This window comes from Periophthalmus magnuspinnatus, chromosome 16 (assembly GCF_009829125.3).
Source record: "Periophthalmus magnuspinnatus isolate fPerMag1 chromosome 16, fPerMag1.2.pri, whole genome shotgun sequence".
Classification (NCBI taxonomy): Eukaryota; Metazoa; Chordata; class Actinopteri; order Gobiiformes; family Gobiidae; genus Periophthalmus; species Periophthalmus magnuspinnatus.
This window is the reverse complement of record NC_047141.1, coordinates 32481154-32505904: the sequence shown is the minus strand read 5'-3', so window position 1 is coordinate 32505904 and position 24751 is coordinate 32481154. Positions and strand designations below refer to the sequence as shown.

General features: G+C 44.0%; 1 protein-coding gene across 2 annotated transcripts in view; it reads right to left on the bottom strand.

Moving 5' to 3' along the window:
- si:ch73-22o12.1 (nectin-2) overlaps positions 1–24751 on the bottom strand; it is a 296208-nt gene that overhangs the window by 100113 nt on the left and 171344 nt on the right. The window contains exon 7 of one of the 2 annotated variants that reach the window (XM_033981674.2): positions 13062–23488. The exons of the other annotated variant lie outside the window; for it this stretch is intronic. Coding sequence (XP_033837565.1) covers positions 22902–23488 — 587 coding nt within the window. The 3' untranslated portion in view covers positions 13062–22901. Of the gene's footprint in view, positions 1–13061; positions 23489–24751 lie in introns of those variants that run through there. 2 annotated transcript variants of the gene reach the window in all.

Here is a 24751-nt window from a genome sequence, read left to right as displayed (position 1 = left end):
GAGGAGGTATTTACTTCTGTGGGGTATTAAGGAGGAGGTATTTACTTCTGTGGGGTATTAAAGAGGAGGTATTTACTTCTGTGGGGTATTAAGGAGGAGGTATTTACTTCTGTGGGGTATTAAAGAGGAGGTATTTACTTCTGTGGGGTATTAAAGAGGAGGTATTTACTTCTGTGGGGTATTAAAGAGGAGGTATTTACGTCTGTGGGGTAATAAAGAGGAGGTATTTACTTCTGTGGGGTATTAAAGAGGAGGTATTTACTTCTGTGGGGTATTAAGGAGGAGGTATTTACTTCTGTGGGGTATTAAAGAGGAGGTATTTACTTCTGTGGGGTATTAAGGAGGAGGTATTTACTTCTGTGGGGTATTAAAGAGGAGGTATTTACTTCTGTGGGGTATTAAAGAGGAGGTATTTACTTCTGTGGGGTAATAAAGAGGAGGTATTTACTTCTGTGGGGTATTAAAGAGGAGGTATTTACTTCTGTGGGGTATTAAAGAGGAGGTATTTACTTCTGTGGGGTATTAAAGAGGAGGTATTTACTTCTGTGGGGTATTAAAGAGGAGGTATTTACTTCTGTGGGGTAATAAAGAGGAGGTATTTACTTCTGTGGGGTATTAAAGAGGAGGTATTTACTTCTGTGGGGTAATAAAGAGGAGGTATTTACTTCTGTGGGGTATTAAAGAGGAGGTATTTACTTCTGTGGGGTATTAAAGAGGGGTATTTACTTCTGTGGGGTATTAAAGAGGAGGTATTTACTTCTGTGGGGTATTAAAGAGGAGGTATTTACTTCTGTGGGGTATTAAAGAGGAGGTATTTACTTCTGTGGGGTATTAAAGAGGAGGTATTTACTTCTGTGGGGTATTAAAGAGGAGGTATTTACTTCTGTGGGGTATTAAAGAGGAGGTATTTACTTCTGTGGGGTATTAAAGAGGAGGTATTTACTTCTGTGGGGTATTAAAGAGGAGGTGTTTGTTTTGAAAATTACATATTAACATGTTTTTGATGCTCTGAGTCTCCCCTCCCTTTGCTCTCCACGCTAAGTCGCTCCCCCTTCAGAGCACTATCGACATTACAATGTTTTTATTTCGCTAATGAAACTCCTGCACATCACGTCAGGTTTGTGAAGTCGTAGTGTACAGTTTTATGTCATGTTTTTGTTTATTTATGGAGGATTGTCGTGTGGGTGATGTCGGCTTGTGGGCGGAGCCTCGTACAGAATCTTACAGTTAAACGTACAGAGGGTTTGAACAGGGCATGGGAGAGATCTCTAGATGACTCAAACATGCAGGGATGACATTTAAAACATTTCAGACGTGTTTTTAAAGGAACAGTGTTAGAAGATGGAAAAAGAGAAAGATAATATTCCCTCCTCAAATCCTCTCCGTAGCAACAGCATCAAGTATCAAAACCTGCTCTTTTACGGCCTGGTCTCAGACACACACACACACACAAACCCGCGCACACACACACCCCAACACACACACACCTGGTCCGTGCCGAGCCGCCCTGGGGCAGGTTACCGTGTCTCGAGCGGCTGTCGCTTTGGCTTCAGATCCAGGTCAGTTTAAATAGGCCAAGTACAGACGGGTCACTGCCCCCTACGGGCCCCCCGCGGCCCCCCCAGAGTCCCCCCGCGGCCCCCCCAGAGTCCCCCACAACCCCCCACGGCCCCCCCAGAGTCCCCCCACACCCCCCTGCGGCCCCCCACGGCTCTACTGTACCTGTGTGTGAGTCGAGAGAGAAAATGCAATCTCTCTCTTTTTCGTGTCTTTTTTTAGTTTATTTCTACTGCTACTTTGTAGATTTGGCTCAAAACCTGAATCACTTTTGTAAGTATTCATCCCCCCAACCAGAGGCTCACTGGGTCGAATCTCATCAGAAAAACATCCTGTTCCCTCAGACTGGAAGGGCATCTGATGTAATACACCAACACAACCATAAAATAAAATCAAACTGAACAAGTCGCTACAAAGATGAGCAGCTTTTTAAAAACGTGTTCATTTAAAATCTAAAATCTATCGTTTGTGACGCTGCACATTACCTCATTTTTATTAAGGAGTCATGTGACCTCTTTGGGACGAGCTGATTGGCTGAGCCCTGATTCATCACATAAATAAACATGAATCTGAAACACACAAACTACATCTCGCGGCGATCGTTTCATTAGAAAAAAACAAGAACTGCACACAGATTGAGTTTCGGGTTCATAAAGTCACGAAACTAGAACATAATATTACGGCACTAGCGTTAGCGTTAGCATTAGCGTAGCGGGGGCTCGGATAAGGCACTTTTAAATTCCTCGTAGCCTCTCGCCTTTTATCTCGACAGTATCTACAGCTTAAAAGCATCTCCGTCTTTTCCATCGAGCTGTGGAAAGAAAAAGAATCAGGCCTAAGTGTCTGAGCGGGTCTCGAATGTGAGGAAGAGCTCGCCGTCCTGACAGCGCCAAACCCAAAGCAATTAGACGGGCCAGATGGTCGGACGCACTCGCGGTAAAGAGACGCGCTCGCGGTAAAGAGACGCGCTCGCGGTAAAGAGACGCGCTCGCGGTAAAGAGACGCGCTCGCGGTAAAGAGACGCGCTCGCGGTAAAGAGCTGCACTCTGACACGAGAAGAAACAGAAATGAACTGTGACAAGCACCAGGGAAAACAGAGAGATACAGAGAACGAGAAGAGAGGCAAGGAGGGAGGGAAAGGAGAGAGAGGAGAGAACTGTGACGAGCACCCGGCAAAACGGAGAGATACAGAGAAGAGAAGAGAAGAGAGAGGGAACGAGGAAGAGGAGAGAGAACTGTGACAAGGCCCAGGCAAAACAGAGATACAGAGGAGAAGAGAAAGAGAAGAGAGGGAAGGAGGGAGGGAAAGGAGAGAGAGGAGAGAACTGTGACGAGCACCCGACAAAACGGAGAGATACAGAGAAAGGAGAGAGGGAACGAGGGAAAGGAGAGAGGAAGAGGAGAGAACTAACAAGCACCCGGCACAGCAGAGATACAGAGAACAAGAGAAAGAGAAGAGTGGGAAGGAGGGAGGGAGAGGAGAGGAAGAGGAAAGCAGAGTGAGGAGAGAACTGTGACAAGTGCCAGGCACAACGGAGAGATACAGAGATGAAAAGAGAGAGGGAACGAGGGAGAGAACGAGGAAGACGAGAGAGGAGAACTGTGACAAGGCCCAGGCAAAACAGAGATACAGAGGAGAAGAGAAAGAGAAGAGAGGGAAAGAGAGGGAGAGAAGAGAGGGGAAAGAGGGGAGAGAGAAATGTGACGAGCACCAGGCAAAATGGAGAGATACAGAGAAAGGAGAGAGAGGGAATGAGGGAGAGGAGAGAGGAAGAAGAGAGAACTAACAAGCACCCGGCACAGCAGAGATACAGAGAACAAGAGAAAGAGAAGAGAGGGAAGGAGGGAGGGAAAGGAGAGAGAGGAGAGAACTGTGACGAGCACCCGACAAAACGGAGAGATACAGAGAAAGGAGAGAGGGAACGAGGGAAAGGAGAGAGGAAGAGGAGAGAACTAACAAGCACCCGGCACAGCAGAGATACAGAGAACAAGAGAAAGAGAAGAGTGGGAAGGAGGGAGGGAGAGGAGAGGAAGAGGAAAGCAGAGTGAGGAGAGAACTGTGACAAGTGCCAGGCACAACGGAGAGATACAGAGATGAAAAGAGAGAGGGAACGAGGGAGAGAACGAGGAAGACGAGAGAGGAGAACTGTGACAAGGCCCAGGCAAAACAGAGATACAGAGGAGAAGAGAAAGAGAAGAGAGGGAAAGAGAGGGAGAGAAGAGAGGGGAAAGAGGGGAGAGAGAAATGTGACGAGCACCAGGCAAAATGGAGAGATACAGAGAAAGGAGAGAGAGGGAATGAGGGAGAGGAGAGAGGAAGAAGAGAGAACTAACAAGCACCCGGCACAGCAGAGATACAGAGAACAAGAGAAAGAGAAGAGAGGGAAGGAGGGAGGGAGAGGAGAGAGAAATGTGATAAGCACCCGGCACAACAGAGATACAGAGAACGAGAAGAGAAAGACAGAGGGAACGAGGGAGAGGTGAGGGGGAGAGAAAGAGTAGAGAGAGGAAGAGGAGAAGGAAGTGAGCGGAGAAAGAGAGAGAGAGAGAAAAGAGAGAACTGTGAGAACACTGATACATGACACACTCAGACAGAGAGAGGGAGAAGAGGGGATGAAGAAACGAGAGAGAGGAATGAGAGAAAAGGGAAGAGAAAAAGAGAACTGGGAGGTCATCTGTGGTGCTGCACTAAACTGGTTCAAATCCCATCTAGAAAACAGGAAGTGCACCGTTGAAACTGGTAACTGTGCCTCAGATCACATGACTCTGACCTGTGGGGCGCCCCAGGGGTCAACGCCGGGTCCGCTTTTGTTTAGTCTCAACACGCCTCCGTCAGGACAGTTAATACAGTTTGGATGTTTATGTGACTGAAAACGTTTTTAATCTGCGTCGTCTTCTTTAAAGTTAATGTCATGATGATTAATTATGTTTTTATTTCTCCGCACAGTGATCTTAAAGTCTGTCTTATTCTGTAAAAAAAACACTTTTCCTGCAGAGCTAATAAACTAGTTTTGCCTGATTCGTACCTCGATATGTTTCCAAACGGAGCGTCTCACTCATGCCCTGAATAGAAGGACATAAAGAGGAGGAGAGGGCAGACGGGGCCGGGGTCAGAAGGGGAGGAGGGTCGATACGAGAGCACATACCAGCTCAGTGACACACAGACCTGCATCCTCCCAAAGCCTCGTGGGTTAAAGTTTGACTGAACCAGATTTGCTCTTCACACAGTTCAGACAATGCAGCTTTTGAGCCGCACATTCCGCTCTGAAAACTCACACAAACGCAGCCGAGGTTTAAACGCCGAGCGAAATGTACCGTCTCCAGATAACAGATTTTAAAATAAACACATTCAAAGTACAAGAAAAAAATATGAAAATGCGACGTGAACGAAGTTACATCGACGTCGTAGTTTGGACACGAATGAAAAGCCTAAACGCTGGCAGTCCATCAGATCAAACGCACAAACGCGTCGCTGGAGGGCACGGGCTTAACTACTCCGTCACTGCGTACCGTCAAATTTAAATTTATATGGCAGAATTTGTCTCGGGAACTGTAAAAATAGCAACATTTAGCGATAAAAGTGCTGTAGTCCCGCTGTATTTTCATGGGTTTCATTTGGCTGAACAACTTTCTTTAGACGTTTTTAAAGGAAACGGAGGTAAATAAACTTTTAATTTGACAGATTATTGTTTTAATATGAGGCCAAGTCGCTAAAACTGATGATAAAGTTCAAGATTCAAGGTTTGTTTTTGTCGTTATGAAAAAATAAGATGAAAATACCATGAAAATAAAGCTGTTCCTGTGTCTGAACGTGCACACTACGTCCTACAGGGGGCAGCGTTTAGGAGTCACGCCATTTTTAGTGGTGTCTGAATGTTCAGTTGGTGGGAAAAGTAGTGCAACAACAATTTCCCACGATGCACCTTGAAACGTGGCGGGTATCAGTGGTCAATAGAGCGGTCGATATAGACCACAATGCACTGCAAGAGTCGGAAAACAACAGCAGAAGATAACGACACAACTTTAACTGGACACAACGGATGAATAAAACACTCTTAAATAAACTGTTATGGTGTAAAGTTGCTAGCGTTAGCCGTTTACGTTAGCTCGAGCTGTTAAAAGAGCGAGAAAGAGCCAGAATTTCGTGAGATCCAGCTGGACAAAAATGTGTTTGTTTATTATAAAGAAACAAAGAACAATAGACTGGATGATAAAAGGTGTGAAATCACTCATTAGAGGCTTGAATGACTCTGCTATGTGTGTCTCAGGTACAGTGCACACTTAATGTAGCTCAACAGACCTGGACAACAAACAGAAACTGTAAACAAAAGGTGTTTTTTAGCTCCAGTGTGGTCGGCTCCTCCTTCAGACAGATGCAAAAGTCACTGACACTTTTAAATCTTCAGTCGCTCCTATAATTCTTAAGTAAAACGCACCAAATTTTAGCCGTAGATAAACTGAACCTAACGAGATTTTTGTCAATATAAACGGTTAGAATTGTTCATTTACACTTGAACTTATCACAAATGAAACTAGAGACAGTAAAAATGACCTAAATGACCGGAAAAGTGTCCACCATTTTGTTTTTTTGTCCCTGAACAGCTCGATCCAACTCACTCTGCGTCACATTTAAATCATTTCTGTCTCTTATTTGATCCTCGATGTCACGTTTTAAGTCATTTATTAAGTCGTTTATTCACAAACACCTTTTATTTAAGATCAACCCACAGGAAGAAATCAGGACTAGTCAGGTCTCTGGAGATACTGCCCCCTGTCTTTGACAAACACTTATTATTCCTTTAATGGCGTTTACTCTCGGGGCGTCTCTGGTATTGGGTCAAATTTGACCCATGTGACTCAAAGTCCCACTGGACAATGAGGCTCGTTCCTCGGGGCTGGATTTGCTCAGATTAATGTGGGAAGAGTCGTTCTAAATGCTCTGGAAAAATAAAATAAAAATATGTAGAAACAAAAGAGTTATGAGCAGATGAAACGTCTTCACTCCTACAACTTTTTGTCCAGTTACAGATTTAACTTTGACTCTGGATCAGACCTGGACGACTGAAATAATAACAAACATTTATTATTAGTCCAGTCCAGTCTGATCAGCTTTTACGACACAAATAAAGTTTTATCAGAGTTTAGACTTTAGACTTTTTTCCATCCGGACCCAGAGTCACGTGACCCGGACGTCGAGAGCCGTGTGTCCGATTCTCTCTGTGAACGAGTCTCCGCAAAGTCCATTAAAGAGGACGGGACTGCGCAGTGAACGAGGGGTTAGGAGCTGGGGGGAGACATTCAGACACAACCTCGTTTTTAACCGCTAATCTGAGAGTGGATCACATTCAAGATGGTAAAAAAACCCACAATTAATACAATTTTAACGACAAAATTAAATGAAATACAAGTTCTAGCGAAAGAGACGACATAAATCATCATTGCACTTTCTGAAAACGACTTAAATAAGTGTTATTTTTGAGCGAAACAGCAAAAGATTACGAAAAAAAACATTACTTTACTTATCAAAACTAATGACTCTGTTTTCATGGCGACAGAAACCGGCACAACTCGTCTGGCGGCTCGTTCGGACGCCTTCGAGCTTCAAGACATTTTATATTGGCGCTGGGACTTGAGCCACGCGCCGCCGCTGCCAAGTCCACGAACAGATGAAGCCGCTCCACAGACCTGACAAGTCCAGTCCTGCGTTTACCCCGAGAGCCGTGAGTTATTTAAGATCAGAGACGGAGCGAAATGGCTTTTTTTTATCGATACCGACTGTTTAGAATCCAGAGAAAGACGATGTTTTTGGACCAATATCAACGTCCGATTTGGATTATTTCCTCGTAAATTGAAGAATCAGCGTCATTTTTTTACATTATTCTCTCCGTTTTTGTCTGTAAAACCCCTCACCACACACTTTATACACTTTTCTCACACACTCTTCCTTCGTCTTCCTTTTTCTCTTTCTTTCTTTCATTCTTTTTTCTTTTCTTTTTTCTCTTTTTCTTATTCTTTCTTTTTTCTTTCTTTCTATTTCTCTTTCTTTCTTTTTTCTCTTTCTTTCTTTTTCTTTTTTCTCTTTTTTTTCTTTCCCTTTCTTTTTTTCTTTTTCTTTCTTTTTCTCTTGTTTTCTCTTTTTCTTTCTTTTTTCTCTTTCTTTTTCTTTCTTTCTTTTTTCTTTTCCCTCACCACACACTTTATACACTTTTCTCACACACTCTTCCTTCGTCTTCCTTCTTCCCTTTTCTCTTTCTTTCTTTCTTCTTTCATTTTCTTTCTTTTTTCTCTTTCTTTTTCTGTCTTTTTTTCTTTCTTTTTCTGTCTTTCTTTTTTATTTTTCTCTTTCTTTTTCTTTCTTTCCCCTCACCACACACTTTATACACTTTTCTCACACAGGCGTTAACATTTTCTCACATTTCTCTCTCGTTTAAACTCTCTCAAAGTTCAAACCTTCGTCGGTGCAGAACGTTTCATCGACATCGCGCGTTTTCTCCTCGACAAAACCCACAAACGTACAGCACTTCAGAGTCACACTGAGATCCAACGTTTATGTAAGTTTGGCTGAAACGGGACGCGGAACACGACGCAACAGGCAAAACGGCCCTAAAAAAAATCCACGAAACGGCGAGAAAGCGAAAAATGAAGCGCGATATAGCGACGGACAAGTGTATACGTTTTACCGCTTGGCATAATTTAACGAAAACACGGAAAATTCATCTGAGTAGAAGTGATTTTCAGAAGTCCAGCCCTGTTTTTACCGCTGACCCATCGCACAAAAGTGTCAAACTAAAGATTTACGCGGCGTCCAAATATCAGACACAACCGCATTCACCTGTACGAGCTGGAATTGCACCGTCAACCTCGATTTGACCACTTGAGCAATGACGTTTATGTCAAAAAAAAGCGGGATTTGAACCATCAACCTCGGGATCAGCGCGCAAACACCATCGTCCTCGTTTAAGCGCCGTGCTCATTCATTCCGTAGAAATCCGCCACGTTTTTTCAGTCAGCTTTTTTTCCTCCACCCATCAATCACGCTCATGTGAACTCTGACCTTTGACCTTTGACCCAGCTTGCTAAACCACCGGAGAAGCGCGTGTTCTGAATCCCGGGATAAAACTCGGCATTTTATTTACCGATTTACTTCACAAATCAGCTCAACGAGACGTAAAAACGACGCAAAGACGAAAGACGTTGGCAGAAAATGATGAGTTTGAATTAAAAAAATGCACAAATAGTTTCATAAAATATTGACAAAACGTAAAATCTGTGCCGTTCCTCACTCTCCTCCGGCAGCGGCGGCGGCGGAGACACTTTGCTCGGAGCCGTCGTCTGGGGAAGAGCGTTTCATTTGTGCCGTGTTTTTCCGTCTGAAAGCGTCGCGCTCCTCGGCAGTTTTCATTTATTGGTGCGAGTTCCTGGGGAGACTCGGTTTTTATTACGTGGAACATCAAATACGAGGTGAAGTAAACAATTAGTATCACTTTGAATAGGAACATTGTGCCGCGTTTGTCGTCCAAAACACGGCGTTTTATTCATTCTCGGGTTTGGAGGGAGCACGAGTCAAATTTTTATTTAATTTTTTCGTGTGTTTGAGCAAAATGTGTTTGGAAACGCAGGTCTGGAGGTTCAAATGAGTCTGCGGTACGATATCTGCATATAATTATAAGACATTTCCCTGCTCGAGGAACCAGGGAGTGTGCAATTAGCATGCTAGTTGTTGATAGCATTAGCGCCACTGCAAAACTTCGCTCTGGTTTCTCAAACTCGTTGCAGTGAGAAATTGCGCTGCTCAGTCTGGATTAGGTAAACTACAGTGAGGAATAACTTTGGACAACTGCAGACTGTTTAAAATGAAATGTGCAATATCTGAAATGTGCAATATGTGAAATGTGCAATAAGTGAAATGTGCAACTACGGGAAATGTGCAATTTTTATTCTGACTTTGTGACAACACCACAAAAATGATCCTTTGGCTATAATCCGGAGTGTTTACGTTCATGTTGAATTATGTCTGTTCATTACCATGTCCCAACCAAATAAATAAATAAATAAATAAATTAATTAATTAATTAAATAATAAAAATTTAATTAAATATACAAATAAAATATATACTAAAACTAATAACTATACTAAAATTTAATTAAAAATAAACTCAACTAAAATAAATAAAATAAAAATAAAAATAAAATACAATTAAATTAAGCTAAGCTAAACTCAAATAAAACTTAAAACTAAAAATAAATTAAAATAAAATAAATTAAAATAAAAGCAGATTTTTCATGTGATACTTCGACTTTTACTTGAGTATTTTTTGCTCCAGTATCTGTACTTTTAACTTAAAATTGAGTACTGCAAGTGGCAAACCACAAACACTACATTTATACGAGTTTTATTGTTTATAAAACCTGCTGAAGCTAAAGTTTAAACCTCGACAAACATGTTCTGAAATGGGATTCTTTATTAGATCAGTGCTTCATATTTCAATCTTCGTTAAACGTTGATGCTCCTGGACATGTTTAAAATGTGCAATTTGAAAAGAATCAAACTATTAAACCCCAAAAAACGCAAATTTAAACGCAATTTTTAATGTATGTCAGGGAAAAAAAACAAAATATTCAGCACCAGAAGCAGCAGAAACACTCAACTCGGAAACTTCCTGCTGCGTTTTGCATGTTCTCTGTGTGCAGCCTGGGGATTGAACCCACAACCTCCTGGCTCAAAGGCAGGAGCTCAGCTGACTCGACCCCGTCACACAAGCTCGTTCCAGATTATGTTCCGATCCCATTACGTTTCCATTTGCCTCGTGGCGTTAAGACTCTTCTCGTTTCTCTAATGCAGTGAACCTCCCAGGCCACCGTACGTCTGTTTCAATTTACATGTTTTAAAATGAATTTATCAGAACAAACGGCGCCGCAGCGTGTAATCCGTCGTGTTTACCTCCGACGGGCTGTAAGGGGGAGGGGCTTATGTACAGGACGACTGTAAGACACAAAATGGCGTCTCCGTCTCATCCACGAGGACGACATTAAAACTGAATAAAACTAAAACTAAATGAAACAAACTAAAGCAGCTCTTCAACTGGCATCGAATGTGGTTTAGTCCTGGTTTAGTCCTGGTTTAGTCCTGTTTTAGTCCCAATTTAGTCCCAGTTTGGTCCCGGTTTAGTCCCGGTTTGGTCCCGGTTTAGTCCCGGTTTAGTACTGTTTTTAGTCTTGTTTTTAGTCCGGTTTTAGTCCCGATTTAGACTTGGTTTAGTCCTGGTTTAGTCCCAGTTAGGTCCCGGTTTGGTCCCAGTTTAGCCCTGGTTTAGCCCTGATTTAGACTCGGTTTAGTCCTGGTTTAGTCCCGGATTGGTCCCGGTTTAGTCCCGGTTTAATCCTGTTTTAGTCCCGATTTAGACTCGGTTTAGTCCCGGTTTAGTCCCAGTTTGGTCCCGGTTTAGTCCTGTTTTTGTCCCGGACTCAAACTGCAGCAGCTCAGTATAAAACAGTGGCTCAGTTGGTAGAGCGTTTGTCCTCTGATCTGAAGGTTGACGGTTCAATTCCAGCTCACACAGATAAATGTTGTTATTGTGTCATTTGGCAAGACACTTATCCCCCTCGCCCCCTGTGGTGTCTTGTGTGTAAAAGTGTTTTGTGTATAAGTCGTCCAGGTCTGATGCTGATAGGTGTGAAATCACTCATTAGGGGCTTGAATGACTAAGTACGACTCAGGCACAAACTCAAACTGTAAATAATAGATGGTTTTGAGTTTGTACTTCGCTCCTCCCTTTTCCCTTAATAAATAAATTGTTATGGCGTGAACGAGGTGGAGACGACGAGCAGAGAGCACCACCGAGAGCACCACCGCAGAGGACAGAGAGCACCACCGAGAGCACCACCACAGAGGACAGAGAGCACCACCGAGAGCACCACCACAGAGGACAGAGAGCACCACCACAGAGGACAGAGAGCACCACCACAGAGAGCACCACCACAGAGGACAGAGAGCACCACCACAGAGGACAGAGAGCACCACCACAGAGGACAGAGAGCACCACCACAGAGGACAGAGAGCACCACCACAGAGGACAGAGAGCACCACCACAGAGGACAGAGAGCACCACCACAGAGGACAGAGAGCACCACCGAGAGCACCACCACAGAGGACAGAGAGCACCACCACAGAGGACAGAGAGCACCACCGCAGAGGACAGAGAGCACCACCGCAGAGGACAGAGAGCACCACCGAGAGCACCACCACAGAGGACAGAGAGCACCACCACAGAGGACAGAGAGCACCACCACAGAGGACAGAGAGCACCACCGAGAGCACCACCACAGAGGACAGAGAGCACCACCACAGAGGACAGAGAGCACCACCGCAGAGGACAGAGAGCACCACCGCAGAGGACAGAGAGCACCACCACACACTGAGGCGTTTCATTTTGTCCAGTTTCTGTTTCCTGGTTTGACACTGGTTCAGTTTGATTTATTTGTTGTTGTTGGAGCAGATCTGGTCTCACTTCAGCCCAAAGTCCACGGCCCAAAGCTCTGACCTGAAGCTCTGACCTGAAGCTCTGACCTCTGATCAGTCGTTTCGTCTTTCACACATTTTGAAACGTTTCAGTAAAATGGAAACAGCCTCAGTTCTTTTAGAAGAGACTGGACACACCATTCTTCTTATGCAGTATTAGTAGTAGTAGCAGTAGTAATAGTAGCAGCAGGACCAGTAGTTCTAGCAGTACCAGTAGTAGTAGTAGCAGTAGTAGCAGAACAAGTAGCAGTAATAGTAGTAGTAGTGAAGTAAAAGTAGTAGCAGTAGGAGTAGTTGTAGCAGTAACAGCAGTAATAGTAGTAGCAGCATTAGCAGTACCAGTACAACTAGCAGCAGTAGCAGTATTAGTAGTAGTAGTAGTAGTAGTCATAGCAGTGCAGTAGCAGTAGTAGTAGTAGTAATAGCTAGTACTAGTAGAGTTTACGGTTTGTTGTTATATTGTGTAAATCTAAACATATTCATACAAAATACACATTTGTCCCAGTCCTAAAAAACATTTTCTTTGCCAACTTCAATAAAAATCTGAGACGCTCCAGCTGTTTTAATAACGTCCAGGTCAAAGGTCAGAGGTCACATTTCAAACACAGAAGCAAAAAGACAAACGCAAACTAACAAACTAAAACAAGAACCACGTTTCAGAACACGATTAAACCGGCAGAGCTGAGAGACGACATCCCGGCGTCCGTCACCACGGCGACGGCGTTTAGCGTTCAACCTCCGCATATTGACACGCATTAAAGGGGAGGGGCTTACGTACGGCACAATTGGTAATCCTCAAAATTGCTTCTCGTATTCCCCGGCGCCGCGCTCCGTAAGCCTGTTATCACGCCCTGTTGACACACACAGATTTATCACGAATGAAATGAGACGAAGGAACTGGCAGGAAATGAGACGGAGGAGAGAGAAAAAAATAAAAAATAAAAAAATAAAAAAAACCAGCAGAGCGATCCGTCTGCGGGGGTGAACGATGGCTGACAGGAGACGCACGGGACACTTCATAACGCAATCAATTAATCTATAAATCTAATCAGCGACAATCAATGGGCGCCGTTTCGCTCGAGTCCGCGTCTTTCGTCATCCGCGAGTGTTTCGAGAGACGGATGAAACAAACTCCAAACCAGACGGGCCATATTTCAAAAATCAAGAAACCTTTAATACCAACAGAATACAAATAAAAAGACATGACAGATGGTGATAAGTTTCCATTCATTTTTTTTTTTTCAATAAGACTAAATCAAAAAGTACAAAAGTATACAGCGTTTACACAGAGCAGTCCATAAAGCACATTTTTGGGGGTTTCGTGTTGTGTACAGGTTTATTTTAGAGCAAAAAAACCATGGTAACACTTTAGTTTAGGCTCGCGTATTAATTAGCTAATATTATACGTGGTTTATGCAGTTTTTGGTATTCATAAAGTACTTACAAGTTTGTTTTTTCCTGTATTTTCCTGTATATTTACATAAGTATTTACCCACTAGCATCCCGTTAGCATCATTAGCATGTGTTGCATAACCGTGCCCTTACATTTGCACTTTGCTGCGCGCTCGCCTTTGCCAACAACTTTACATTTAACGTTCATCATTTCCATGGAAACAAGCAGCGAACGCCACCGGGCCAATTTACAGGTCAGATCTGCGGAAAGGAAAGGTGACCCCGCTTCACAGTGAGAACGCAGGTTTTTTCCGAGGCATTTTTAGCGATAAAAATACCTGGAATCAACACGTGAAAGATGGATCGGTTTAATGCTATACTGTGGAACATTCCAGGCAAAGTGATATCACCAGAAATGTTCCACAGTGCAGCTTTATTACGCTTTTTAAATCATAGACTGTGTAAAGAAGTGGACGTGACCAACAGCGATTAGCTCCAGTCAAATGAAGCTAATCGACGCTAGCAGTTATAGCGGCGAATTTTGGAGGTTTGTGAGTATCATAGCAACCAAAGAGCCAATCAGGAGCAAGGTTGTTGAAGGTAACGCCTCTTCCCGCACCGCTAGTTTAGCAGAGAGCGGACGCTAGCAACACTTGTCAATTAAATGTGTTGCTAATGCTAACGGGAGCGATCTCAGGGGGAAAAAAAGGCGACTGATTTGTCTGTTATTAATGTTTTTTATCTTGATTTACGGACAAAAAAGCGAAAGTACAACGCTAAGATCACGTAGAGCGGGTTAATACGAACATTTAAGACCAAAACGGCGAGTCCGAGCGCAGCAGGTACAGAGAGAAGAGCGAGTTTTTCAATAGAAAGTGAATTGGATCCAATGGAGTCGATAGCACGCCCACGTTCACTTCCTGTTTGGAACGTGGCGGCTAGCGGGTTAGCTACGTCCACTTATAAATCCAGTCTATGTTCTAAATGCTAACGGATAACTAGCATACCGACTGCCACTTAGTTTGCGGTTTTTGTGTTGGCTCTAAACTGAAGTGTTACCAAAAAAAAAAAAAAATCTTGGCATCAGTCACATCGCGGCACTCGAACAGAAATGATAAAGCACTGCAGAAATAACAGAAGAAGAAGAAAAACAACAAAACAAAACAAAAAGAAATCCGTCATGCTGTTTTTCGCTGTCACTGAGAAATACACAAACGTGACGCCATAAATTAGTAAGTCTTTTCTTGGCTACATATTTATATATTTATACTATGTACACAGGAAAGGGGTCGTCTTTGAACGCAGTGAGATGTTAAGGCTTTGATTATTTCTACCGCAATTTATGAAAAGTTCGAGCGCTTTTTAAATGTAAATGGAGACGGAACACATTGGTTTATAAATCGTTTTAGGTGTTGAAGGCGATATTAATCTTTTATGACAAATCGGTTTGAAAGTGACGGCGGCGGCGAAGCGTCTCCCCGAAAGTAGGACAGACGACAAAGAGCTCGATGACGTCGTTTTGGATGAAAGGCGAGTAAATACTGCATTATGGACGGCTAATTAATCAGATATTATTCGTCCTGCGGGAAAATCACCCTCGAAATTTGACCACAGACTGTGTAAAGAAGTGGACTAAGTTTGGCTCCAGTGAAATGAAGCTAATCGAGGCTAGCGGTTATAGCGGCTAATTTGGAGCGGAGTATCCTAGCAACCAAAGAGCCAATCAGGAAGGAGGCAGTTGAAGGTAACGCCCCGGATTAGCAGCGCTGTCAATTAAACAGGAGCGACAAAAAAAAAAACGCGCTTGATTGTTTGTTTTTCGTGTTCATATCTTGATTTAGAGGCCAAGTTACAGGTGAGATCTGTGGAGAGTCACTCACAGTGAGAATACATGTGTCTCAAAGCAATTTTTAGCAATGAAAACACCAGAAATTTAATAAATGTTTGTTTCTCCCGCAGCGTTCAGCTCCAGTCGAATGAAGCTCATCGACGCTAGCAGTTATAGCGGCTAATGTGGAGCAGAGTTTCATATTTGGAATTCCTACTGTTGCTAACGCTAGCGGGAAGAACCTAAGGAAAACACGGCGGCTGATTTGTCTGTAATTAATGTTCATATCTTGATTTACAGACACAATAGTGAAATAAAAACCCCAGGATCATGTAGAGGGTTAATACGAACATTTAAGACCAAAATGATCACTTCCTGTTGGCTAGCGCGTTAGCTATGTCCATTTCTATATACAGTCTATGCATTTGACCATCCTTTAACGCAGCTAGCACAACCAGTTAGCAACGGCGACGCGACGCCACGTCCGGATCACGAGCGAGTTTCACGATCAGGAGAACGTGCCTGTGCCTGTGGATGAATTGCCTTGACAAAAACCATCCCAAAAATTAGCAAATTTAATTAAAAATCCTGCAAATCCGTGCTTTTTAATCCTGACATTTTTAAGACTCGTCGTCGCCTTCCAACTGACAATTTCATTTTGGCTCGTCCGGGTTTGAAAATCTTGGCGTTCCGTTTTAAAAGTGTCTTAACTTCTCATAAATTGGGGTTGCATTCGGGGCCATTGTGTGACAGACTTAGAAGGAGAAAAATAAAACGAAAACATCAAGATATTGTTTGGTTAACCTTGTGCTGGACCCGCTACTTTTATCCCGTGAATTGCTATAAAAGCCGTTTGTGTTGTGTGTTTTGAAGGGGGAGGATTGTGTATCTGCGACGGCATCTGCGTCTCGTGGAGGAGTCGTCGTTCGGAGCGAGAGCGAGAAAAAACGAGGGGTAGCAAAGTCAAAAACTGCATTTTTTTCGGGAAGCGAGTAGGAAGTTGCAAGTCGCTAAAAGCTTTTAACGCCGACCCGAGGGTGGGAGGAGGTCAGCGCTGTGGCATTTTCATGAAAGCGATGTTCCCCGCGTCGAAGGGATAAACGGTTGAAGATCTTTTAAAAAAAAAAACGACAACAACACGGACTCTGAACAGCCCGAGTCTGTGTGGTTTGATTTTTGTTTATGAAAAAATAAAAACGCCGTGTTACATCATTTCGGTATTGACCAAAATGGTTAAATAACACGTTGGTAGAGTTCGTGTTTGGCCACGTGCCGCGCCGATGCAACTGTGTGGGTTTATGTCAGAAGATGGCAAAGTTGTCAGGTGTGAGGTGTCTTGTGCGCAGTTTGGCTGTGGGAGTGAGCATAATGAGAGAGTGAAGCGCGTGGGAGAGGGAGGAAAAAAAAAAAACGAAAAAAAAAACACACACATCTCTGCATTCTCCTGTATATATGCTGCAGTGTGCACTTTGTGTCTTTGGAAAATACGCTAAGAAAGTCCAACTGCTTCAACACTTTCTGATCACGAACAAACTGGTCGGTTTATTTGGAGGCTGCGACCCTGAATGGCAGTGAGAGGAGTCTCGAAATCACAAGTTAAAGTGGAACCAAACACGAAATAAACTTTTTTTTGCTGCTAAACTGAGTATGGTGTTTTAATAGCGTCATCTGAGGTCCCTGGGCATTTTTTTAAAGCGATTTGATTGGAAAAAAAGATGGATTTCAGGGAAAAACCACAAGAACTAAGTGTGAGTCAAGTACGACGTGACATCGCACAGGACTGCACTGATTTAAGCCAGGTGTTTCTGTCTGAAAACACCTGGGGGGGTGGGGTTTAAAGCGTGAATGCCTGTCAGACCAATCACGCTTCTTCCTCACATTTCCAGTCCTCTCTGGTCGTTAATCGTCCAGGTACGTCCCGGTTTAGCAGCTGTTTTGATTGTTTTCATGGCAGAAGTTGAGCGTTTTAGTCCCACTTTAAGTCAGAAACACGTGGATGTGGTAAAAACGGGCGATATGATGGAGAAAAAAAGGAAAAAAACTAAACTAAATCATGGTTTTCTTAGAGCTTGGGTCATATTTCAGTTCGATATCAGATCACGATAAACGCACAACTTCTAACTTTAAATTGCTTTTTGACGCTTCACTCGCTCTGATTGGTCAAACCGACCTGTCACTCACTCAGAGCAGGACGGAATCTGACCAATCAGAGGAGGAGTTGGGTAAAAGCAGGGGCGTCGGACTGCGGGGGGTAGAGGGGGCAGTTTACCCAGGGCCCAGTGCAGGAAGGGGGCCCCTCACAAAGTCTCTAAAGGGCAAAAATAAAAAATAAATTTACAACTTACGATGATTTTGTTTATTTTTTTATATCGCTTTAAAAGTTGACGCTTCACTCTGATTAGTCAAAACAAAAACAAAAAAAGCAGGGGTGTCAGACTGTGGGGGTAGAGGGGGCAGTTTACCCGGGGCCAGTGCAGGAAGGGGGCCCCTCACAAAGTCTCTACTGGGGAAAAACAAAACACAAAAACTAAACAAAATCATGGTTTTCTTGGAGCCTGGATCTTAAGCTCGATGACTCCGATTGGTCAAACTAAAAAAAAGCAGGGGTTTCGGATTGAGGGGGGTAAAGTGTGCAGTTTAGCCGGGGCCCAGCGCAGAGAGGGGGGCCCTAACAAAGTTTCTAATGTGCATTTTTCATTAGAGCAGGGCCCACTAAGATCATTTTGTACCCAGGATCCAGAATTTGACGCTACACCCCTGGATAAAGTAAATTATGCTAACACCAAAATGTCACGTGCTCAAAAGGATCCAATCACGTTAGTTTTTGGGGTTTTTTTCTCCGTCATAAAGCCCAACCTTTTGCTTTTTTTGTATTTACGGTCTGATATCTGAACTATGAGTCGTACAGGTATGAAAGGGCAAGGCGAGGAACGCAACGTGTGCTTTTTGCGAAAACCAAAACAATTCTAATTTTACATTTTTTAACATAACACTGACTCTTACGCATAAGGTCAGTATCAAACCAACTAAAGAAATAAAGGATCAGATTACATTCTCAAGACAGTTCAGTTCACACAAGTCCGTAAGTTTCACCGGCCCCGTTTTTGATATTTACACTGGTCATAAATATCCACATTTCCACAAGAAAAATAAAGATGCTTACATATATATAGTACACAGATACCTCACACCAAAATGTACACACGACACTTGTCTCGTTCGGCAGTTTCAGATTTGCAACCGTGACTCACACAAGTGCAAAAATAATACATTTGTGAGCTCTTCTGTGTATGTCCAGAATGCAATTTTTTGACCCCACATCCCCAGGAGTTACATTGAGTACAAGCTAAGGCCATTAAAACGACAATCCCTTTAAAAACACCGGCTTACAACACGCCGCGTTTAATCCCGTCTCCCTCCGGTCGTCTGCATCTGCTCGTTTCTGTAGGTCCGCAGTCCTCGCGACGGGAAAAATACAACGATATAGGCCCCGATCGACTCGCATCACGTCAAACATAAGGCTGGAAATGTACTGGTGCACTTAGCGCGGGATTCAAGTTCTGACCTTTTCTCAACTTTGAACTTTTAAAGTGCACGCGTCGGGTTGGATTAGTCGTGATGCTAAAACACGGTTAACGTAATTAGAGTTAAAAAAGCCCACGTTACGCTGTTTTCTGATCCGTTTTAACGTCATTTCCTCGTCACAAACAGACCTGGAGTTGCGTTTTGTTTCATTCACGCACGTCTCTCAAATTGAAAACGCTCTGTTCCACCTTGTGATGTCACGTGGTGATACAGGAAGTGCCCCGCTGTGTTTTTAAACTCCATTCGCTTTCATTTCTAGAATCATTTGGATCTTTTCAGTTCAGTAAAATTAACTATTCTGAGCTTTGGAGGTTTGTTTTTGAAGAGGTAACAGGATTATAAAAGCTTCCTGTTTTGGTAAACTTGATGATTTTACTTCCTGGGTTGGAGGCAGACAGAAATGAGATATGCAGAGGTAATTTCATAATTTTTACGGAGCAAATATGATGCTAAAACTTCTAAAATACATTAGACTAATACAAATAAATGCAATTAACTTTATTTTGTTAAATGGAGGATTAAACTGGCAGACAAATCCCATATAAGTGTAAATTTTCCCAGCATTTCGGATGGAATTTTGTGGGTGGATCACACTGATGTAACTGTTTATTTCAATCGTTAACACAAAAGGACAAAAAGAACCCCTGAAAAATACAGAAATACATAAAGTAAAACTGCAAATAATGGGGAAATTGCATATATTAAGATTGTATTGTTATTTGAACCTGAATAAATCACCGCTACTTCTTGTATTTTTGTACTTTTTAAACATTTTTTCTCACAGATCTCCACTCGACGGATGTAAAACGGATCAATATTTCCCATTTTTAAACGACGCCACTTTGATTTCCTTTGACCTCATTCCAATGGGTTGAAAGGTGGATTTAGGTAAACGTCAGGAAATGTCTTTTTGTTCGTTATTCTTCCTCTAATGCATCTGGGACGGCCCCGTTTTCTCCTCGGTGGTTTCGTCGTAATCTACATCATATATAAAAGTCAGCTAATACAATATAGGAGCCACGGAGGGGTACTCCTCGTGTAGTAGAGTGGCTCTCCGGTGACTCGTTAGCTGGATAAATTAACAGTCAGGAGACAATCACGCCTAAAGCTTCGCCGTAAAGGGCCTAAGCTCGTCTGTTAGTCAATACGACTCCCATCGCTTCCAACATGGCGGCAACTTTACCCGTCTCCAGGATCAATTTACCGCCTTTAATAACATCCGCTAATGGAAAGAAACGTAACGAGCGGTCATTGAAAATCTATCTCGCTCATGTGCGGTCAAGGTGGGGCGCCGACGCGTTACAACGGGGCCGTCAGGAGGAGGAGAAGGAGGAAGAGGAGGCATTTTTCACGCGGCGGGGCTGACCGTGAGGCGGGCGGCGAGCTGCAGGTGGACGGGCGATAGAGTAAGTGGGGTTTTTGACACTCGAGGAGGGCGGTAAAATACTCGCTCGCCCTCCGCAGCCATGACCCCGGCACTGGTCTGGATAAATCATAACCCGCACATAAACGATGGCGAAGAGCGAGGAATTACCAGAGGGAGAGAGGGATGGGGAGAGAGAGAGAGAGAACGCGACGGAGGGAGCGAGGGAGATATGATGGAGGGAAAAACCGCGTCATAAACGATAAGTGGTGGCAATCTGTTGGCGCGGGCTAAGAGAGCGACTTCACGGCTCATTACCAATCAGGCTCCTCCTGTCAGCGCCGCTCTGAATAGACAGCCGCGAGTAGGAGACAGTATGTATCCTTTCCTAGCTCCTAACTCCTACCTGCTAGCTTCCTCCGTCGGTTCATCCCGTGACCCTGCGAAGTCCGCCGCGCCTCATTTGCGTTTGATCGTAAAACTCCTCTGCGGCAAAGTTATTCTGCTGTTTTATGTGTGTTCTTAAAGCGGCCGTGATTTTTTTTTTTTTTAAACTAGTTGCAGATGTGGAAACGGTCGGACAGCAGTAACGTAGACAGCCCCTAGTGGCGACGCGTGAGAATACAACAGAGGTGATTAGAGATGGTAGATTTAAAGTGCGGATATTGACTGTAGAGGTGTGTGCGGACGAGGACACGCCGCATCCTTTCCTAGCTCCTTCCTCCTAAGCTTTTACCTCCTAGCTCGTCTCTCCTAAATAAGTTGCATCCTTTCCTAGCGCGTAACTCCTAGCTCCTACCTCCTAGCGTCCTCTTTTGACCCTGTGACGTCAGCCAAACCTCATTTGCATATGAAGTTATTATGCCTTTTTTTATTTTTGTAGGTAGGTTCTTAAAGTTTGGATATTTATTGTAGACCTACGAGCAGAAGAGGACACGCCACATCCTTTCCTAACTCCTACTTCCTAGCTCCTGCCTCCTAGCTTCCTTTACGACCCCGTGATGTCGCCCAAACCTCATTTGCATATGAAGTTATTACACCATTATTTTTATTCTTGTGAAACTGAAAGCGGGTTCTTAAAGTGCAGATATTGATTGTAGACCCATGAGCTGAAGAGGAGGATAAGTTACATCCTTTCCTAGCTCCTACCTCCTAGCTTCCTCTTCTGACCCTGTGATGTCAGCCAAACCTAATTTGCACATGAAGTTATTTTGCCAGTTTTTTTAATTTTTGAGAAACTTAAAGCGGGTTCTTAAAGTGTGGATATTGATGAAGCTGAAGAAGAGGGTAAGTTACATCCTTTCCTAGCTCCTACGTCCTACCTCCCTCCGTCGGTTCATCCTGTGAACCTGTGAAGTCCGACACGCCTCATTTGCATTTGATCGTAAAACGTCTCTGTGAAAAAACAGCGTAATAACTTTGCTGCAGGTGGAATAGAAGCCAAAGCGTGTTCTTTAAGTGCGGATATTTTAAAACCGAGGATATATGCTACATCCTTTCCTCGCTCCTAACTCCTGCCTCCTAGCTTCCTCACTCGGCTCATCCCGTGACCCGGCGATGTCTGCCAGGTCCTTCTCATGATTCCCTCCGCCAAAGCTAAGTTGTTATTTTTACAGTTTGAATAGCAGCAGAAGTGTGTTCTTAAAGTGTAAATATTGACTGTGGAGCGATGAGCAGGATAGACTACATCCTTTCCTAGCTCCTAGCTCCTAGCTCTCTCGCTTGACTCATCCCCGTGACCCCGTGATGTCTGCCAGGCCTCATCTGCATCTGATCAGAAAACATCCCTCCACCAAAGCTCCTACTATGCCCGTTTTTTTTTTGTTTCGTTTTTGCTAAAGTACTATCATTCCTCAAGCCCTAGCTCCTAACTCCTAACTCCTACCTCCTAGCTTCCTCGCTCGGCTCGTCCCGTGACCCTGTGATGTCTGCCGTACCTCATTTCTGTCAGATCGTAAAACAGCAACCAAAGTTTTCCGAGGCGCTCCCCTAAATCCGCTCAATCTACGCCGCGATTGTCAACCCAGTTTCCGTGTCGTTCCGCGCGCTCGCTGACAGCTAACAAACTGCGTCTCTTAAAACTCGAGACGCCGCGACCTGAACGTGTACTTTTAAGTGAAGACGTGTTGAAATTCGGTGTCCTCATTTCGAATTAGGTGACGTTGAAGTCGCTTTTTTTTTTGTTTTTTTGTTTTTTCCCATTTCCAAAGCATCCATCAGTTCCCTACAAAGAAAAGGCTTCCCGTTGGAGGACTGCGCTCCCACCGACAACACAAATATCCCCATTGTTTATGCGCAGATGCAGAACGCTGACACGAGCCTTCACCTCCCGCAGTACGGCTCCTCTTTTACTCTGCCAGTCAAGTCCGTGAGAAAGCCCCCGACGCCTTTGCAACGACGGGAGCGGAAACAGCGAAGGGCGACAAGTACATCTCTGTTCGGTAAGAGTTTTTTTTTTTTTTTTAAGGGATAAGATTTGAGCCAAGATCCAACGATAAAACATCCCGCCACGCTCCGGTTCTTTCAGTCCATAATCAGGCTGTGGTGATTAATAACAATAGACTATTTCAACTCAATTTCAAAAAATAAAAGTGAATACATTTTCTTCTTTCCGATGGGAGTTGTAAATCCTCTCCTCTCCGCCGCACGCGCTCGATTTATACGTAAACCGCAGTCCGTGAAATGACCGAACCATCCCGCTGCGACTCCATATCGTCGTCGAGATAATCTCCGATAATGTGGTCCGGGTCGTGCGGGCGGAGCTGCAGGATCGGGGCCCCTCCTCCGAAATGGTCGTACCGCTCGTCTTCCTCCAACTCGTCGAACTTCCTCCTCTCGGCGTCGTCCAGTTCGTTGCTGAGCAGGATGTCTTGAGCCGTGGGGGTGGTGGCGTTGACCCCTTCAGGGCGCCCCCCGATGGTGAGAGGCTGGTGGTGGTTGTTCTTCTCGCCGAGGCCTTGGTGGGCGGAGCTTTCGTTGTAGACGTACATCGGCCCGTTGTTGTTGGCGCCGCCCACCCCGCCGGTCCCCGCTCCCCCGTTGGTGCCGTTTTTGCTGGTCTTCTTCCCGCCCCCGAATATGCGCGTCTTCATGTCGCTGCCCCCGTTGGCGCGGTAACCCTGCTGCTGCCGGCGGCTACGGGTGACGAGCACGCCGACCAGGGCAGCGACCAGTAGGAGCGCGAGCAGGGACCCGATCACGGCGCCCGCCACCACGCCTGCGTTGGAAGGGTCCACGGTGGGTTCTGAGGAAGCAGGAGACAAGAAGGAGAAGAGAGAAAAAAAACAGGTTTAGAAAAAAAGAGATAGAATAAAAGAAGCGTGGGATAGAGAGAGTGGAAGGACGAGTGTTGGTGCGAAAGTGTGAAATCGACCAAACAAATCTATGTGCGACAAACGAAAACGCACCGTGGAACTTCGGAATACGGAAACGATTTAGTTTGGATTATTTGGATTGAAACTGAAATCAAAATTTGAAACGAAATTGTAAAAAAAATCGTCTGCGTAATCGCTTCATAAAACAAGAAAAATTCAAATCGAACTGGACAAAAAGCTGTAGAAGTGAAGACGTTTCGCCGTTTTTTCAGTTCTGGTCACATCACTGCTGGACACTGCCCTGTATCTGCCAGCAGGGCGGCGCTAGAGACACTGAAACTGAAAAAACACTACGGAGAAACTTGGACGAAGCAGCGACCAAACGTGTTCAACTTACAACTTTTTGTCCAGTTGATTTGATTTTTTTCTTGTTTTATTGTAAAAGTTGTTAAAAAAAATACAACATTTATCAATTATAGATGATGTTCCGTGATAATTCTTTACACACGAGCACATTAGACGGCGTGGGTCAGTGCGAGCGGCGACATCGCTCAAATATTAACGACTTTTTTTTAATTACATTTCCTTAATTGGCTGAAATCGCTGTTAAAATCTCTGAGCTACACGGCGTTTGTGAGACGTATTTCTGCTTTCGATAGAGTTCATTTCAGACGGTTGATGTGAAAAGTTTGGGATAAGTGTCATTTTTTATCAGATGTAAAGGTAAAATGTGCCGTAATGAAGCTTTAACCTGGAATAATGCAGGATGTTGACATTTAAAAAGTGTTTGGATTTATGCAGAGGGCAGCCAGGATTTAAGACGTGCAATTAGACTCGAATATAGAGAGAGTGTGTGTGTGTGTGTGTGTGTGTGTGGGGGGGGGGGGGGGGGGGTGTATGTGTGTGCGTTTGTGTGTGCGTTTGTGTGTGTGTGTGTGTGTGTTTTTATGGCATTTCTGTTTCCCTTAGAGCTGCTCATGTCCCCAATCCCACAGTTTAAAAAGTCGACTTGGTTCTTTCTACGCCAGAATCTTTCTTTTTTTTTTTGTCTCTCTTTCTCCCATTCTCTTTCTCCTTCCCTCTCTTACATTCTTTCTGTCATTCTCTTTTTCATTCACTTTTTCTTCTCTTTCTTTCATTCTCTTTCTTTCTCTCATTCTCTCTCTTTAGCCCTTTCTCATTCTCTTTCGTTC